Raw genomic sequence first — 17727 nt, forward strand, 5'->3', positions numbered from 1 at the left:
TTCCAAAGTATTAGTGTAACAGCCGAGAACATATCAGAGGAGACAAAACCAGAAATGGAAAAGACGGGAAAGCACATGAGTAACCACATATGAGATGTACGTATACCAGGAACAAGTGAAACAGATAATAATGCACTGTGGGATGTCAAAGAGGAAGAAAGAACAGGAGCCAAAAGCAGTATGATTGACCTATCAGGAGTATGGAATCATAAGACTCCAACAGCTGCCTAACTACATGATAGCCCGACTCCAAAATATCTCTGCATTGGCTTCCAAAACTTGTGAAGTAAGAATAATGAGATTCAAGGAGAGTAAGCCACTGGTAAATTAATGATTGTCATCGCTTATTACCAACATGATTGCTTGAAACATACGAGATGCCTGGAAACTTTAAAGATTATTTTCCTCTGTTTCGAAACATGATATCCCCATCTGTGGACCCTTCATAACTACCACAAAGCCACCTTCCAAATACAAGCCACCTTATTTACATCCAATAGCCGCCGCACCAGCCTGGTCAGGATAAACAGGAGTCTCAGTCGGGTCAGCGCACTGACAGTAAGACGTCTTAGCAGGGACGTCACGGCAAACATCCGCCGTGGCCGTGGCGCAGTACTCATTAATACTAATGGAAGTAGTCATACCAGGCGGGCAAGACTGATAGGGCATACAGAAAGTATTGATTGTCGAGGATCCGGCCAGCATGGTCGTACTGTACCATTGATCGGCTGCGCAGGAGCAAGAAACGGCTAGATAATACAATCAACACAAGAAGAGAAAGAGCCAAAGTCAGCCAAAGTCAGTACTTACCACTAACAACAGTTGAAGAACCTCCAGCGAGCATTCCATCGTAAAGCGTCTTCGTCGTGTACGGAATCGCCCCATTCGAACACTCCGTCGTGATCCACGCAGCGTCGAGTGCATAGCAAGTCGATAGCTCCATGCAATGATCCGGATGCCAGACTGACGGGAAGAAGCCTTTATCGCACTTCATTGGGGGCTCTTTCTTGAAGCAGTAGGATACCGGAGTACCCATCGTGCAGTCCGTCGTGTGCAAGACTGTCGAGCCGTCAGTGCAATGAAGGCTTGGAGCTACAGTCGGTTCTGGAGCAGCTGCTTCCGTGATTGCTGCCATTTGCCGCACTGGGTCGACTATCGCGGTCTCGCGGGGAATCGCCATTACAGCGACGTAGAACAAGAAAGTGACAAAAATCTGACGGAAACCCATTTTTGCGATTGAAAGCTGTTGAAAGACAGGTTACTTAGACTCGGAAGATGAATGAAGTTTTGTTGAATAGGAGCTTTTTATGATCCGGTTCTTTCTCTCGAGATTATGATGTGCTTTTATACCGCATTGTTAGCTTCGTATATCACTAAGATGCCGGTCCATTGCAACCTTCTAGACCTGGTTCGAAAATCTCATCAGAAACATCGTAGCTGTAGCTCTGCATGACAGCATCATCAGAGACACTGAAACTACGACGAAGTAAGATATCACCATGTAACCCATCGAGCAGATAGTGGAAATTCCAAGATGGTGTGGTAAAAATCTCCATAAAAATAGCAATGGCGACGCAATAGCGGGATCATTCACCTAAGCTTAGTGTTTGAGGTCGAGAGCTTTCTTCAACTTAAAGGCTCTAGATTCCCGCGTTATCCCTGTTCTGCTGTGACAGTCTGATGGACAAACAGCTTCAGCTATGGATTTATTGGTGGAAGATAAGTTCGCTGCAGCTTATACGATCTCATGTACTACCTACACTCGTAGTTTTTTCTGCAGAAGATGAAGCACTTTACGACACTAAAATTTGGTTTGGTTCGTTGCCGGATGATATCAGCACATGGAATGGGTTGACCAAGACGGGTACGTACGCTTCAAATTCGAGTTGAGATGAGCTTCTTCCACTTTTAGGGGGCCTCGACGGTGATTCTTACACTGTGTGGAGTCATTTCTGTGTTTCCTTTTCCCTTGCACAGTGTGTCGTACAGGAGAAAAAAAATTATGCATGACCAGCATCGAAAGTGAGACTGGCGCTCTGAGACAGCAGCTGAGATGGTCTGAGGTTAATGCACGTTTGGTTCCATCAAATGTGGCCCAGAACGATAGTCACAGTGCTTTAGAATAGATTCTAGACTTGTATCATGTTGATTTTAAGACAATGTGCTGTCGTTCAACCTTACATTTTTATGCCTCTTGTCGATCTGCCTCCCGGAGCATACTTGTAGCCTGGACGATCAAAGATTACACCGCGTCACTAATGGTTTATTGGTTGCTATCAATGATTATCAGGAACGCCATCCTTGGTCCATGCTCTCGGGGCGCTCTTTGCTACCATACCTTTGAGGAAAAGACCAAGAGTGCTGTCGTGCCCTGGCAGGTTTCATTGAACGTCTTTCCAGCCGGGCTTGAAATCCTTGGCCTGAATCCGCTCTCTCTGAAAAGGTAAAATGGACTTCTGCCAAGAAAGATGACATAGCCCAACATGTTGCTTTGGCCGATACCTCTATTAACCTCAGTCGAGTTCAGAAGATTCAACCTGGACCGTACCTGGGGTATCAGTACGCAGACACCAATACCCCATCCGATCTCATCATCTGAAGAATTCTTTTCGGAAATTCCATAGTTTCAAGACTGTACAGAAGGTGACCGATGGTGGAGATATATTCATGATTTGCTTATGCAGCCATCGCTGTCCTCGACTAGTCTGTATACGAATGCGCTAGTTTCCATGGGCATCGCTACCTGGGCAGGGTCAAGATTATGATGTTGTTATCGCAGATGAATTCCAGCGTAATTCGAAGCGACCGGAGACAAAAGGCCCGGCGCACGCCTGATAAGCTATCGGTGCTATCCGGTGGCGGCGAGGACGGGAACGCCCCTTACGTGTGACCATCGATCTATCCGCAAACGATGCGGACCTGGAGGCTATCTGGGGTTATCATCGCCACCATCCGCCTTCAGTCCAGGCCAAAATTCAGAAAAAAAGAAAAACAAAAAAAAAATCGCCGACGGCACTTGAGTTGCTATTCAAGGCATCGGTGATTGGCTGAACGGTTACTTTGGATGAGAATAGCTTTGTCACGATTTTTAGAGGGGGTCTCATGGATATAAGGCTTATCGATGACGGTGAGAAAGGTCCCGCGCCGTCGAGTATAGCCCCGCTCGGTCTAGAGTGTATCAAGTGAATGAGGAGCGATCACTGTACATCTTACTGTTTCTAACTAGGAAAAGAACACCCCAGCTTACGAATACTCTAGGTGCGATCCGAATCGCCAATTATATGGGGTTCCTGGATCCATGCGGATAAGCCACAAAACCCGGGGGACCAGGGACCATGGAAGTGGGGCGGGTGGGACTAGCCAGCCCATGGGAATTCCTCTGGGAGATTGTCAATAATGACACATGTGTGGTATTCTAGACATAAGGTACATTAGTTGTATGAATTACACATGTATAATAGGAGGAAAAACTTGCTTGCCTTAGAAATCCATTTGAGGCGATGTGAATGTCCATCTACCCGCACGGGTAAAGTGGGGTGACGTCACCGAAATCTGGGTCACTGGATCGGCAAGCCGCTACGCGTTCCCCCATTCCGCCCAAATCTTTCAACCAACATTCATCATTTTTTTTATTTTTCCTCCCCTCTCCCCAAACAACGGCTCTCCACACATCTAGCCTTCGAGGTCGATCAAGCCACATGGGCCTCTTTCAACCATGGATGATTCAACAGAGCAGATTCTGTGTGACCATGAAGCAGACCGTCAAACTCGCGAAGTCTATCGGTACTTCCAACCTGCAAACCCCGCAGCGCTAAATGCAACATGGCCCCCTGAAGACGATTTGACCACTACAATTGGCCTGTCCACAGCTACAGTCTCCGTTGATTCTGTTCTAGATGACGAGATCTTCGAGACACACTCAATCGAAGCTGGTCGTCTGTACAGCCCGAATACGACTTTGACATCATTTGCACAGCTAGCAGCTCTGCGCCTGAATGCACAACGTGCTTTCATAACGTAAGTTTACCTTTTGCCTTGTGAGAACTTTAGTCTAACCTATTCCTCTTAGAATCTTGAACCGCGACTCACAGTTCATATTAGCGGAAGCCACGAAAACGACCAACGTGGGAAGCTCGACATTATTCAGTGAAAAGGGTGACAACCTTTTTGCCGGAACGTCCACGCTATCAAACACTTGGAACATCTGTCATGTAATATCTGACCTATCTATCAACGTTACGATGTACCCAACATGTCTCTGATACTGATTTGTTTCTTCAAACAGGAAACAGTCAATATCCAGTCGGACCAACAGCAGGATGGCACATATCCTTTTCTCATCGTCAACGACCTTGAACAAGATGAACGTTTTAGACAGCTCCCCTTCGTACAAAGTGAGCCACATTCCCGTTTCTATGCCGGAACGCCCTTAACGAGCGACAGCAACATCAATCTGGGATGCTTGTTTATATTGGATAGCGAACCGCGTGAAGGGCTGAATGACGTTGAGAAGGATATACTTGGGACGGTCGCAGCTATGGTAATGGACTACTTACAGGTCAGCCGCCAAGCTGTTGAAGGACGCCGTGCCTCGCGGTTATCACGAGGTCTCCGTCTTTTTGTGGACGGTAAATCCAGCTTCGCGGATCATGTTCCCTCTACTCGCTCGCACAGTCTAAGTCACAGCTCAAAGTCGTATACATCGCCTTATCGCAAGGCGAGCCGATCCGCAAACTCTCAAAATAGCGGTTCCAACATTCGCGTGGCACAGTCCGAGATCGACGATATGCCCATTCAATATGACGAAGTTCGAGCTCCGAGTCCAAGCTTAACCGAGGACTTGAGGGTTGGCATGTCAGCTAGTCCTGCGCCATCATCGCAAAGCTCGAAACAGACCGATAGTGGCTCGATGGTCTCGAGTAACACCGATTGGTTATTTCAACGAGCGGCGAACCTCCTACGGCAAAGCCTGGACCTGGACGGTGCTGGAGGTGTGATGCTTTTGGAGACTGCGGATGACCTGTCAGATCTCGGCGCCCGTAGCTATTCGTCTTCTGGGGATACGTCGTCCGTTGATAGCAAGACTTCAAGCTCTGTTCTTGCGCTGTCCACCAGAGAGGATCCGTTCTCATATCAGACGGGTCCTGATATATCACATCCAGCAGCCAAACTCGAGAATGCCTTTTTAGCCCAATTATCTCGCCGCTATCCCAAAGGTAGGCTCTGGTCATTCCATCGTGACGGGAGTTTATCAACTTCGGATGAAGAGCAGTCCGTTGGCGCCTCGCGAAAATACAATCAATCATCCAGGGCCTTGGAGGCCAGCAAATTGAAAGCCTACTTCCCTGATGCGACTCAGGTCATGTTTGTTCCATTGTGGAACGCCACTAATGCGCAGTGGTTTGCAGGGTGTTTCTCTTGGACTTCTCAGCCTACACGCGTCTTTAGTCGGGCAGTCGATTTGACCTCGATGTTTGGCTTCGCTTCTTCCATGATGACTGAATATGGCCGTGTTGAATCAGTTGTTTCGGACCGTCAAAAGGGAGATTTCATAAGTACTATATCTCATGAATTGCGTAGCCCATTACATGGTGTCTTAGCGGCCACCGAATTCTTGGGTGGGACTCAATTGGACGACTTTCAAGAGTCTCTTCTCGATACCGTAAATGCATGCGGCCGGACCCTCTTGGATACGATGAACCAAGTTTTGGATTTCAGCAAGATATTGTCCTTGGAGAGACAAAAAAATAGGTCCAAACGCAAAAAAGATCCATGGAGACCAAAACCCCCAGACGAAATTCAAGCGCGAATGGATCCCCATGTCTCAACGAACGTTGCCATTTTAGCAGAGGAAGTTGTGGATAGCGTGTGCTTGGGGCATCCCCATGTCCGAAAATCAGCCACGCCAATCAATCAACCCCTAGGGAAGTCACCGGATTTGTCACCCAAGTCATCCCGAGAGAACAACCAAGTTAGCACGAATCCAGATGTGGAGGTTATTGTTAATGTTAGTGACAATGACTGGTGTTACAATGTTCAACCCGGCTCACTGAGGCGTCTTATAATGAACCTTCTCGGCAATTCCCTGAAATATACAGAAAAAGGCCAGGTCTCTGTCTCAATCCAGGCAACTGAGAATTCAAAGGGTCGTACTCGTCGTCAGGGTCTTGAGGACATTGTGACGTTGACTGTTTCAGATACCGGTAAAGGTATCTCAAATGAGTTTCTTCAGACACGTCTATATACCCCATTCGCACAAGAAGATACTCTTTCGGTGGGTACTGGCCTTGGTCTATCAATCGTTCGAGGCATTGTGAGAACACTCAATGGAAACATCAGAATCCAAAGCCGAGTAGGCCAAGGCACCACTGTTAAGGTGACTTTTCCCCTCGAACGTCCAGTGGGAGAGAAGAGCCTTTCATCAATACCTCGCGCCAAGAACTCGGAGCAGGAAAAGTTTCCTGAGCCCTCCCAACTGCTTCAACTGAACTTTACCGGAAAACGTGTCGCGATATGGGGGATGAATCCCTCTCATATTGATGGCCATCACTTCTGGTCTTCAATTGCTCGGTATATCACAGACTGGTATGGCTTGAAGCTGGTGTCTTGGTCCGCCGATGAACACATCGATGTTCTACTTGCAAATGAGAGCGACTTGTCTGCTGAAGAACTTCAGCATTTGCACGCCGCGTTGCCAAGCATCCTCATTTTCGGCACCGAAATGGACTGCTTGAGTAGATCTAGGAAGCGATGGTCGCATCTCGCTAACTCCGTGGAGACCATTCGTCGACCATGTGGTCCACAGAAGCTCGCTAGAGGAATCTTGAGCTGCCTTGACCCAAAACCGGCATCTCCTGCGCCGTGCTTAGACCCTTCTGAGCCGAAATTTGTTTTATCTGAGCGACCAAAGTTCTCAGTTCCGAGGCCATCAACTGAGAATTTCAGATCAACGTCATTTGAAAGTATAAGACCTCCTGGTGTTGGATTATCCAATCCTATGTCAGGTTCCGCTGGCCGGGTTATGTCTCCTGCGAAACGTAATCTTTCTGGCCAGACTTCAGATACAGACGGCTCTACTCGCCTCACATCTGGAAGTACATCTTCCAGCCCTCACGCACCCTCCTCCGCTTCCTCCATTTCTCCCCCCATCGGCTCAGCTCCTGTTGACTCCTCGCCTGGAAACGAAAGCAAACCCCGAATATTGCTGGTCGATGACAATGACATCAACCTCCGGCTTATAGGAACTTTGATGAAAAAACGGAACATCATCGCTGACACGGCACAGAATGGTAGGGAAGCCGTCAACCTGGTTGCGCAGAAGTTACCGGGGTATGACCTCATTTTTATGGACATGTCTATGCCCGTCATGAACGGGTTTGAAGCGACTCGTGCAATACGTGCGATTGAAAGAGAACGGGATGGCTGCGTTCCGGCCAAGGTTATCGCATTAACTGGCCTTAGTAGTCTGCGTGACGAGTTACAAGCAGTGGAGTGCGGAGTGGATGTCTTCCTCACGAAACCTGTTTCGTTCAAGAAGATATCGCGGTTGCTGGATGATTGGGAAATTGGATTGTCAAAATAATTTACGACGATATGATTCACGTCTAACATGCAGATTTTGCGCAGATATATGGGAAGGCTAAGTAAGACCTCACTCTTGTCTCGACAGCTTGGGATAAGCAAGAGACAATATCAGTTGCCCGGGGCGCAACAATGAATATGAATTCGGCAGACTTTGTCAGGAAACAAACAGAGTCCTCTCTCGTACTCTGAAAACAACACGCGTTCGAATGTGACGCTAGCCTTATTAGCTTCATATTGGCAGTGTCACAGGGCTTGGCTTTCGCACGTACTTCAGTTACTAACCCCTAAATACAGGCTTCAAATTCGGGGGGTAAGCTCCGAGAAGACAATCTGTCGCAAAGGTTGGAAGAATCCTTCGGTCTTTCAACTCTGGAATATTTGTGGTGACCAGCAACAAGACGAAGTAGTAGACCGGGCAAGTCGTCCCGCGACCTAGACTTCGGTACGTACAGCAACATGCCCAAACTAACGAACACGCAGAATAGGAAAGGGTTTGATCAGGTAGTGTTGAATTTTTTTAAATAACAAGAATGATGATATATCACCGACAAGATCACAGTTACCAGTAGACCATCCGATATAGGCGGAATAAAGCATGTACACGAATAAAAATCCTGGCCACAGTCCAATAAGCCAGCAGGACAGTAGAAAACGTAGTACGCCCAGAGTAGACTCGATCTGCTAGTGCTTGAGACGGTCTAGTATCCTCTCTTGTGCAAGTGGCCATGGTGGTGGACATGTCTGCGCGCATGTCCCAGGTTGTAATCGATCGCTTCAGAATCCTCCGGGATACTGTCTCTTGCGACATATGAAACAACGGTAGAAGTCTCAGTAGCTGTAGTCGTGCCCGTCGAAACAACACGCGCAGCGCCCGTGCTAGTGGCATAAGGTATCCCATCCTCATCAATCATAACAACGACCTCCTGTTGCAGATAGATCACTTCTTCAGTAAATGGATTAAACTCAATCGAAGTGGTAGGCGTCGGAGTCGGCGTCGAACTAGTGGTGGAACTAGTGAAGGCAGTAGTAGCAGCATCATTCGCTGCAGTATCCGCAGACTCAACTTTAACATTGGCCCCAAACCCGAAACCAAGTGATAGAGACGGGATAACCAATGTAGGAACAATATCCGACAAATAACCCGGTCGAGTAGTCGTCGGAACAACCGTAGAACTCATCACCATAGGCGAAGCATATGCCGGACCCCACGCAATAGGAACATTTCCAGGCAGTCCATCAGCATGCATATGAGTATTTTCACCCTGAAGCTGAGCCGGTTCCTCAAAAAAGCACTGGCGCTGATCGGTCTCACTCTGCACATCGAAGACTTCACAATCATTAACAATCCCCGTCGCACTAGTGCAGGTATCGACAGCTTGCTGCAGGATCCCATCTTCCCACCCGTACATGAAATCACCATGATACCCGAATCCAGTCGGATCACCATTCGCCAACGCGAAATATCCGTCCACGTCTTTAAACGCGTATGTGTTCCAGATCGTCTCGTAGAATAGTGAGACTAGTTGCGTCTCGTATCCCTCCGGACATGTTCCCGTCATCACCAGATCGGGATACGCAACGTGGGATTTGTGGTCTGGGGAATCGACGTCCTTGCCATTCCAGCATGAGGGGAACATAAGTTCCAGGCGCAGGCCGTCAGTGCAGTGCTCATCGAGGTAAGTTTTGTTCGGCATGAAATGGCGGGTGAGAGAGCCTTCGGCGGCGGTATTATAGTTTAAGCAGTTGAAGCCTAGGGCCTTTTGGCGAAGCGCTTTTTGGGATACTTGGGCACCGGTCCATGAGGACTTGGGTGGGTCAGGGATTGGCCAGGTGAAGTTTCGTTGGAATGGGTCTCCGGCAAGCATGCGGAAATTGTCTGGGAAGGCAGTGATATTCTCCCCGTATAGAAGATAGTAACTGTAGAGGGTTAGAATGGTATCAGCCATATACGGGGCTGGAATTTACTTACCTTAGCATGCCTCCAACCTCTGGGACAATTTGTGCAGAGCCATTTGTATGCATAAAGTACAGTGCGGGAGTCCAATACGCGGACAAATCCTGCGTTACGGCACAGGAAGTGCAGTTCGACTCTCGCAGAGTCGTACTATCCGAGCTCATGCCGAAGTCTGTCATCGATGATCAGTAAGGGCACACTATAAACACTATATAGCGATTCCAATCTTAGGGCTCACTCACTTCCTCCGCCATGAATAGAGTGCACATGCGACGAGATCACTCCTGGGTCCACAATCGGGTCCAGCCGTGCAAGGCCAGTTCGCCCACGGCAGGGCAGGCGCCAGAATGCATCAGTAACGCCTGAGAAGATAGCAAGGCAGGCTACAAAGGCCGCCTTAAATTGAATGCCCTGCATCAGGAAAGAAAGTCGAGCCACGTCAACGCGCTCAATGGTTCAAAGGAATGACTTGAAGAGAATGTACGGTCACGACTCGCCGGACCGAATCGACCGGTATGGCGTCGCGAAAATCGAAAGGTGTAGATGTTTTAGTTGTGAAGTTGTCGAAAGCTGTCATTGCATGAGTTAGTATCGAAAGGGAGAAGATTCAAAGACCCCACGCGCTGTTTTGTACAACGCGACGTAGGCGAGGGGCATGTTGTAGAATGGGATTCCGATCAAGCGCCATCGAAAGTATCTTATTCGAGCGATTGGGATATCAAAGTGGAGACTCCCAGGGCAGCATTGAACCCTTGCTTCCGATCCGCCCTTGTTAAGGGTCGGCAGTAGGCATATAGGGATATATTTGGCATAAACGAGGTATGCAGCTTACCGTCAAACGCGTTCTCAATGACGTAAACAAATAACACGGGCTTGATGAGGCTTGGTCGAGATCTACATCTCTACATCAGTTATACTGTAGATGATCATACCACGGCGTCGATAAACTCACCTGTGAGATTCTCACTGCGGAGGCTCAACAACTCCTTTCAGAGGAGAAAATGCAATATTCAAACGAAGGACAGAAAGCCACAATGGCAAGGAGCGAAAGGATATCCGGGGATATCAAGGGAACCAAACGAAGGAAGAACGAAGGAAAGATCTCAAGGGCCAAGCCACAAGATAAAGAAAGTGCATTTAGGCCCAAACGGCCACTAGTCACTCCATCTAACAAACAGGCAGTCCTTCAATGATAAAAGACCTGACCAATCCCTTGATGACGGGATATTAAGTGCCCCCTCAAACCCCTCCACCAGGTCCGAGCAGGTGGATTCCAAGCGGAAGAACGACGACGATTGGGTTCATCTGGTTCAATGGAAATGAGCAGTCCACCGCGCGGGACGATGAGCGGATCTCGCGCGCAATGTTCTATCTCGTTTGAATTGGTGGTGCCGCAGGTTCCTGATCGAAGTTAGTCCGTCTCGGGTGCCCCCACGCTGTGGACTCGGATTGGACCTTCGGGCGCATGCTGAAACGCCCAGAGGACGGAACGTGCTTCACTATGGGGAATTGCACACGAGGATTAGTGTATCTAATTTTAAAGTCATTTTAAAGATTCCACGATGCGATAAAGGACTATCTCGCTTAAAGGTCCCGGAGATTGTTAATATATATTCTACTGGTGGGAGGAATGTGCCATAGCACACTACCCGCTACATTGGGTTACAGAGCATACAGTATAGTTGCTGCATCCACAGTTTGACGTAAATCTCCGTGACACTGACAGTTCATCAACCATGAATTACCAAAAATAAGGAGCTGAAAGGATCACGCAGCCATCGTTTGATGTTCCCGGGCTATCGTCAAAGCTGGGGGAATCTTACGAAGCTCGATCTACCCTATCACAGATTAGGACTTCTCCGAGCATGAGACTGAAACACGGTGGAGCTGGAAAGCTTGTTCCCCATTCTTGCGCGAGGTTGAAGCGAGCTATCTAGGTATTCGTCTTACTTCCAAGGTTTCTTACACTTTCCAAGATTATCCTTCAGGGGCCCTTAGTATCCGAGTGGTGCATGGCAGAGTAGATTGTACATCTAGAGAAAGGTCTATTCAAAGTCATGGTACATATACAAGATATCAAGGATCAAGCTTTCATCTCAGCTAAAGCCCTCTTAGCCCGATCAACCGCCTCCCGTGCACGGTGATCCGTCAGATCTTCAATATCCTTCCCACCCTCACGCACAATTTTCCGCATTAGATCCTCAGTCTCACGCAGAGAAGCCCGCCCCTCCTCACGGACCTCATCTTCCCAGAAGTCACGGGCAGCAACCCACTTCTTCTGCTGGCGACGCAGAGAGTAGATAAGACCGACTGCGGCAAGGGTACATGATTCGTACACGGAAGCGGAGGGAATAGACAGGTAGGTGAGAGCAGAGAGGGCGGATGTGAGGGTCGTGGTGGAGACGCTAAAGAGCACCAGGCTCTGAGCAAGGGCTTGAAGAGAGGGGACAGTAGTAGTGAGTAGCTTGGTGCGTATATCAGGGATCTGAGTTGGCCATGGCGTAGATTGCACAGGGGTGGAGTCAGGAGCGGGTTTGGGGTCGTTTAGCAGGCCAGCCTGCTCGTATTGGCCCGAGGACCAGATGGCTTCCCGCTCTGCACGATGCAGGAATCGCTTTTCGAGAATCTCGGACGTGATCATGCCCACGTCGTCGACGCGCCAGAATAGTTTCCACCATGCTAGACCGCGCCATCGGGGACTGGCGAAACCTGCCTCAAGGGAGCTGCGGAGTTCTGAGTGTGCACGCTCTGCCCAGGTAACGACCCCTCGGTCAAGCTCGAGTCGGACGTTCTCTGAGGGGACTCCGACTTCTTGACATTCAAGTGCTTTAGTATCCCGGGCGAGGACACCCTCATCCGCAGCATTGACCAAAGACTCGATTAATGGGACTAGGACGGGATTCAATGTGCCTTCCTTGTTTACCTGAGAGGTAGAAGCGAGCCAATCAATCGTAGGCTGCACACCACTTCCAGTCCAGCCACGCTCATACTCAGTGGCATTTTGCACGGACTCACGAATGCGATCCAGGGCGTTTGTCGCACGCTCAATATCCACAAAGGAGACTCGGCTATCAGGGTTCTTGTTCTCCACAGAGAGCTCGATAGCACCACGCACAGATTCAACCTCATTCTTCAGGTCTGCCTGGCCCATGAGGGAGCTGAAAGCCAGCAACCCATCCACACCATTCCCGCATACAATACTTCGGTGGACAGGATACCGCACAATGTTATTTCGGCCCGGGTGTGGTGTTTCAATAGTGACGGTGGGAACGAGGAAAGTGTCGGCATCAAGTGTTGCCCGAGTAGAATTTGACTCCGAGGCGATCGAACTAACAAGAATCTCCAGATTACCTTTCTTCAGAAGTGATGATCGGACCGCGATTGTAGGTAGCAAGTCATTCGGAATAGACTCAGAAATCTCGCCATATCTGTAATTTCTATCAGTGCACATGCTCCTGTATCCATTGGGATATGTGATCAGTCCTACCGAATCAGCAATCCTTGAGAAGGATCAGACTCATAAGTCTCCAAAGTATCTTCCCAGTCCTCGCGCGGACCCAGAGGATCAGCAAGAAGTAATCGGACGAGTTTCCGAGCAGAATCCGCATTGTCGAGACCGAGGACTAAAGTAACACCCAAAGGATTAGCCATGTCTCCCAAAGCCAACGACAAAGCAATTGAATGGAGGAAACTCACCCGCAATGCGAATCAAAGGTGTTTCTGATTCCAATCCCCGCAGAGCAAGCTGCAACCGACTCACGCTAACCTGCTCAATGGTCGCATCCTTGATTCCGCTCAAAGCATCATGCAGCTCCTTGAACTGCGGCGGAACAGTAGATATCGCCGTTGAAGTAGTGATGGATCGAGAGGAGGTGGTTATCGAGGAGACAAGTCGATCATTTCGGCGCGTGGGCGCAATCTTGTTAATACTGGCACGCGTTGAGAGTGCTCGCCGCCATGTTGTGCAAGATTGACAGTAGAAGATACCAGCACTGTCCAGGGGGCGCGCAATGCTCCTTTGGAGCGTGCCGCGCAGTCTGGCTGGCATTTCGAGTGCTGTGGACAAGGACGGGGGCGCGTGTCCTCGGCGTGACCGGGTGGTGGACGAAGGGACTTGGTTTTGAAGTGAGGGCGGGCAAATCGGGCTTGGCAATGGATCCACAGACATTCCGCGGGTCAAATATACAGCTCTACGGTCTATACATTTTACTTTTGTAATCTATTTTTTTTTTTCGCTTGAGATGAGAATGAATTGTGATAGAATTAAGCCATCATTACATGATATTCTTTTTCTCGCCTTGAAACCCCCTATGCCGGCATCCAGTCCGGCTATAGCAAGCCCCTTGAGGAGCGACGAACAGTGAACTGGAGCCATCCTGCAGACTTTCATCTATGTGTAAATCACAAATTTAGAGTCGGGCAAAGGTAGAATCAAGCCGATAGGTAGGGTATCGTATCGATCATGTCGTGGCAGAAGGGCGTGTGCGCTGGAGGGCAGGAAGAGGAAATGCATAGATCGTTTCATAATATCAATTCGGCCAAATCCACGGCCATCCTAGGCCTCCCGAGACTGTGTTTCACGCTGGCGTTGACGATTGCGGCCAGATCCAGCAGACCTGAGAAGAAAAAAAAAAAAAAAATTAGAACTATGGTTGATATCATCGATCGACAAACTTACATGCTGATTCGTCGGGCGACAGTCGCCAGCCCGGTATCGTTGGCAGCCTCCTTCTCTGCGCGCTCCATGGCAGCGCGGTGGTTTTCTTCGTTGGTCTTGATGACCTCCTCCTGGCTAGGAGGCAGACGCTCGTTTTGCAGATCAACCTTCCGGGCATCCTCAAAGTTGTGGATGGCCTGCTTGATACCCTCAGCACCCAGCATGAGAGTACCGGCCGGAAGACGGCCGCCAGCCGCTGTCTTCAATTCACTGACACTCTCGGACTGTTCTCGAAGCACCTGGAAGACACGAGAGAGACGGCCAATAGCAAGAATCTTGTTCTTGATAGCTCGTCGCTTGAACTCGCTAGACTCGGTATCGATAGGCATAGGAGGGGAGACGGGGCCTTCGGGCACCGCTCCTTCGGGAATGGTCTCAGAGACAGGAGTTTCCTCCTCTTCCTCTTCCAGTTCTTCCTTCGAGCAGGTGTTAAGAATGGCGATCAACATGTCGGTAATCTTCTCACCAACGAAAGGCAGAGACCAGGTGAAAACATCCATGAAGTTCGGCAACCAGTAAGGGTGCGGGGTGCAGTTAAACTGGCGGATGTTCATGACGTTGTTCTCGTACTTGAGCACAGCGGCCTTGTTGTTGTAAACATCGAGGTAGTTAGGAGCGCTGAAAATGGTCATCACACTGGGGAAACCGGTTGTCCGCGTCTTTCTGTACATGCGGTATCCGGCGTCCTGAGCCTCATGTGCTCGAATAATGGAAAGCAAGTTGTTCTTCTCCAAAAATGCGCACGCAGCGGGATAGGAGAAGAAATAAGAGCAACCGCGAACGCTGTTATGAATGAAGAAATCGCCGGTCTTTTCTTGACCAAATTCTTCCAGAGGGTCGGCCCAAAGGATGTCGCACATCAGACCGTGGGTAGGGGGCTCTCGGAAACGATCAATCTGTTGTGAATTAGCGATCGCGATTCCAAAAAAAAAAAAAAAAAAATGAAGTGAAATAACATACAGCCTTGATATCCTCGAGGGTGTGCAGCTCCGGGCTGAGACCACCGTGAATACAGAGGAACTGCTTGTTCATAACCGCCGCCAGCGGCAGAGAACAGAACGACTCGATACAGGCCTCGTAGATCCGTTCGCTATATTTGTGTTTACACTCCAGCTTGAAGGTAAAGTAATCGGTCAAGTGGCGACATTCGTGGTTTCCGCGCAACAACCAGAGCGAATCTGGATACCAGATCTTCAACGCCCAAAGATACAGCACACACTGTCCAGCCCGTTAGCATCGCGCAATCAAAAATCTCTAGTGCAAATGTGATGTTACGAAAACCCACCTCGATGCTGAAGTAACCACGGTCGACATAATCACCCAAGAACAAGTATCTCGTCTCCGAGGGATCACCGCCAACCTCGAACAGCTTCATCAAATCGTAGTATTGTCCGTGGACGTCACCGCAAACAGTAATAGGAGCATCCATCTCCAACAAGTTGGGCTCCTGGCGCAGGACCTCTGTACCGGCGTGGATAATCCATAGCGCTTGTTCCTCGGTCAAACGGCCTTCGCGATACAGGTGCTGCTTCAGGTAGGCAAGGTTGGGCTTGGATGGATCGTCGGGGGACCAAAACATGTCATCGGGAGGGGTGCTCAGGGCCGGCGCTTGGACCTCTGTTTTCTCATACCAAATGTCAGTTATCAGATTGTCGGCAGCAGCGACCGCGGATGAGGGTTGTTTGTCAACATACCCTTGACCACCCGTTCCAGTGTGGAGACTTGGGAGCCATCCTCCATCTGGTGCAGGGAGAAGTCGATTTCGGGGACCGGCCTCTTCTCCCTCACGGCACGCGCAATATTCCGGTCCATTTTGACTCTGATTGAGGGGTTTGTGGGAAAGCGGAAGATCAGAGTAAGGGGCGGGAGAGGGGGAGGGGAGATGACCGCGCGGAGACGGTGGCGGGGTGTGGGATTTCAGGCGGACGTCGGGATGGAAGTCCCACAGAGGGCGAGAGAGACAGGATGGGAAGATTCTCCCTTATATGACCCCAAGTGTTATTTGCTCAAAAAGATCCAATCGTGGGGGAATGGAAAAGGGTCGCGTGTGGAAAGAAGTTGCAGGGAAAAAGAGAAACAATTTGAATAAGCGGGCTGGGCCTCCTAGCTCTCTCTAGTTCAGCCCGCCCATGAGTGGAATGTCACCTATAAAAACCTCCGCTACACATATACAAATCAGGTCCAAGGATCAGCTTCTTTGCCACCTTCATATTACATATCGTAATAACAGGCATCAGCCTCATCAACCAAGTTGCACAGACACCTCAGGCAGCGAACGTACCCTGAAATCCCCCAGCCACTTGACCTCCACTGATTTCAAACCTTGGGACCGGGTTCTGCCCCGGATTCTTGTTTGATCACAACAAAATCATGATAATTATTAACAATACTTCACTTGTAACATGTTCTGATCATAATCACTCTAGCTGCCCAATGTGCGTGCATTCATGCAGTCATGCAGCTCGCGATGGCTTGTGTCTGAATCTAACCCGATTGGCCCTAGGGCCAGATTCCACGATCTGCCAGCAATCTAGGCATTCGGTCTCCAGAGCGCAGGGGCGATTTCATTACGGGCCAGGGTACGTCGAAAGAATTTACTAATCGTAGAAATAGCAATACTCCAAGAAATCAAAAAAGCTGGTCGGTATAATCCGCCAATGAAGTGCCTAACTCCAGATTTGAGTCAGAATATGAGTGTTCGGCAATGATGGCGACGTAATTTTGTTCGACCAGTTGAACAGTGGAGCCTTGCGACTGCCTATACATTCTCTCGTTCCCTATACTCGTGATAGCCAAGAACTGGCCCGAGGGCCTTGCCGGTATATAGTCCGATTCATGAGTGGGACAAGCTCAGAAGCCCCGGTTCATCCGGGGAAAGGCTACTGTGGTATGGCACCTTTAGATACCAAAGGCGTTGCTCTTAGATCGGTCTCCCTGCATACCCATGCAGGTACGGTCAAATATTATACGGACGTAACCGACCCCGGAATCTAGCCGACGTCCAACGTCCGGGGTTGCAATGACACCATGGTCGAATCAAATCTCGAGGGTTGCATCTCCTCAGCGACCTCGTCTCAGAAGCTTGAGAGCGACACTATATACTGGCTTATTCAAGTGTTCTGCATACCTACAAGACCAAAATCGAGGGTCATTTTCAACTACAAGGGAAAAAATGTTTTTCTCACGCCTTTCTGCGATCCCCTTGTGGTCCATCTCTCTCATCGGAGCCCAGGCATTCGTCAAACCGTGCATCTACCAGGCCGATAAATGTGGCTTTACATTGATCTCAACCTATGGTAAGAGTATCAGATTGGATTTGACATATATGAGCCAAGAACTAACTTGAGCTAGGCTATAACTTGAGCGAACTTATTCACGCAGTCAACCAAACGCCTTCGATCCCACCACTTACCGCAGACCAGCTTCCCCAGGTCGTATTCCATTGCGAAGATATCTTCGGAAGCCTTGTCGG

General features: G+C 49.3%; 5 protein-coding genes across 5 annotated transcripts; 1 reads left to right on the forward strand and 4 right to left on the reverse strand.

The window, feature by feature from the left end:
• Positions 1 to 483: 483 nt before the first annotated feature.
• N7484_003046 (uncharacterized protein) lies at positions 484 to 1228 on the reverse strand (the record flags this gene model as incomplete). Its single annotated transcript, XM_057113466.1, has 2 exons — positions 484 to 749; positions 811 to 1228. The coding sequence occupies 2 exons, from the start codon at positions 1226 to 1228 to the stop codon at positions 484 to 486; spliced, it is 684 nt and encodes a 227-aa protein (XP_056973606.1).
• A 2487-nt stretch (positions 1229 to 3715) lies between these two features.
• On the forward strand, positions 3716 to 7582 carry N7484_003047 (GAF domain-containing hybrid sensor histidine kinase/response regulator; the record flags this gene model as incomplete). Its single annotated transcript, XM_057113467.1, has 3 exons — positions 3716 to 4017; positions 4070 to 4211; positions 4286 to 7582. 3 exons carry the CDS (start codon positions 3716 to 3718, stop codon positions 7580 to 7582), a joined length of 3741 nt encoding a protein of 1246 aa, XP_056973607.1.
• Positions 7583 to 8282: 700 nt separating this feature from the next.
• Positions 8283 to 9955, reverse strand: N7484_003048 (DUF1996 domain-containing protein; the record flags this gene model as incomplete). Its single annotated transcript, XM_057113468.1, has 3 exons — positions 8283 to 9501; positions 9554 to 9710; positions 9781 to 9955. The coding sequence occupies 3 exons, from the start codon at positions 9953 to 9955 to the stop codon at positions 8283 to 8285; spliced, it is 1551 nt and encodes a 516-aa protein (XP_056973608.1).
• A 1666-nt stretch (positions 9956 to 11621) lies between these two features.
• N7484_003049 (uncharacterized protein) lies at positions 11622 to 13586 on the reverse strand (the record flags this gene model as incomplete). The annotated part of the gene is made up of 3 exons (XM_057113469.1): positions 11622 to 12966; positions 13026 to 13161; positions 13235 to 13586. The coding sequence occupies 3 exons, from the start codon at positions 13584 to 13586 to the stop codon at positions 11622 to 11624; spliced, it is 1833 nt and encodes a 610-aa protein (XP_056973609.1).
• Positions 13587 to 14093: 507 nt separating this feature from the next.
• Positions 14094 to 16067, reverse strand: N7484_003050 (serine/threonine-protein phosphatase 2B catalytic subunit; the record flags this gene model as incomplete). The annotated part of the gene is made up of 5 exons (XM_057113470.1): positions 14094 to 14154; positions 14217 to 15151; positions 15216 to 15473; positions 15541 to 15872; positions 15950 to 16067. The coding sequence occupies 5 exons, from the start codon at positions 16065 to 16067 to the stop codon at positions 14094 to 14096; spliced, it is 1704 nt and encodes a 567-aa protein (XP_056973610.1).
• Between the last annotated feature and the right edge of the window lie 1660 nt (positions 16068 to 17727).

The sequence above is a fragment of the Penicillium longicatenatum genome, assembly GCF_028827895.1.
Source record: "Penicillium longicatenatum strain IBT 33135 chromosome Unknown contig_2_segment0_segment0, whole genome shotgun sequence".
NCBI classification, from domain to species: Eukaryota; Fungi; Ascomycota; class Eurotiomycetes; order Eurotiales; family Aspergillaceae; genus Penicillium; species Penicillium longicatenatum.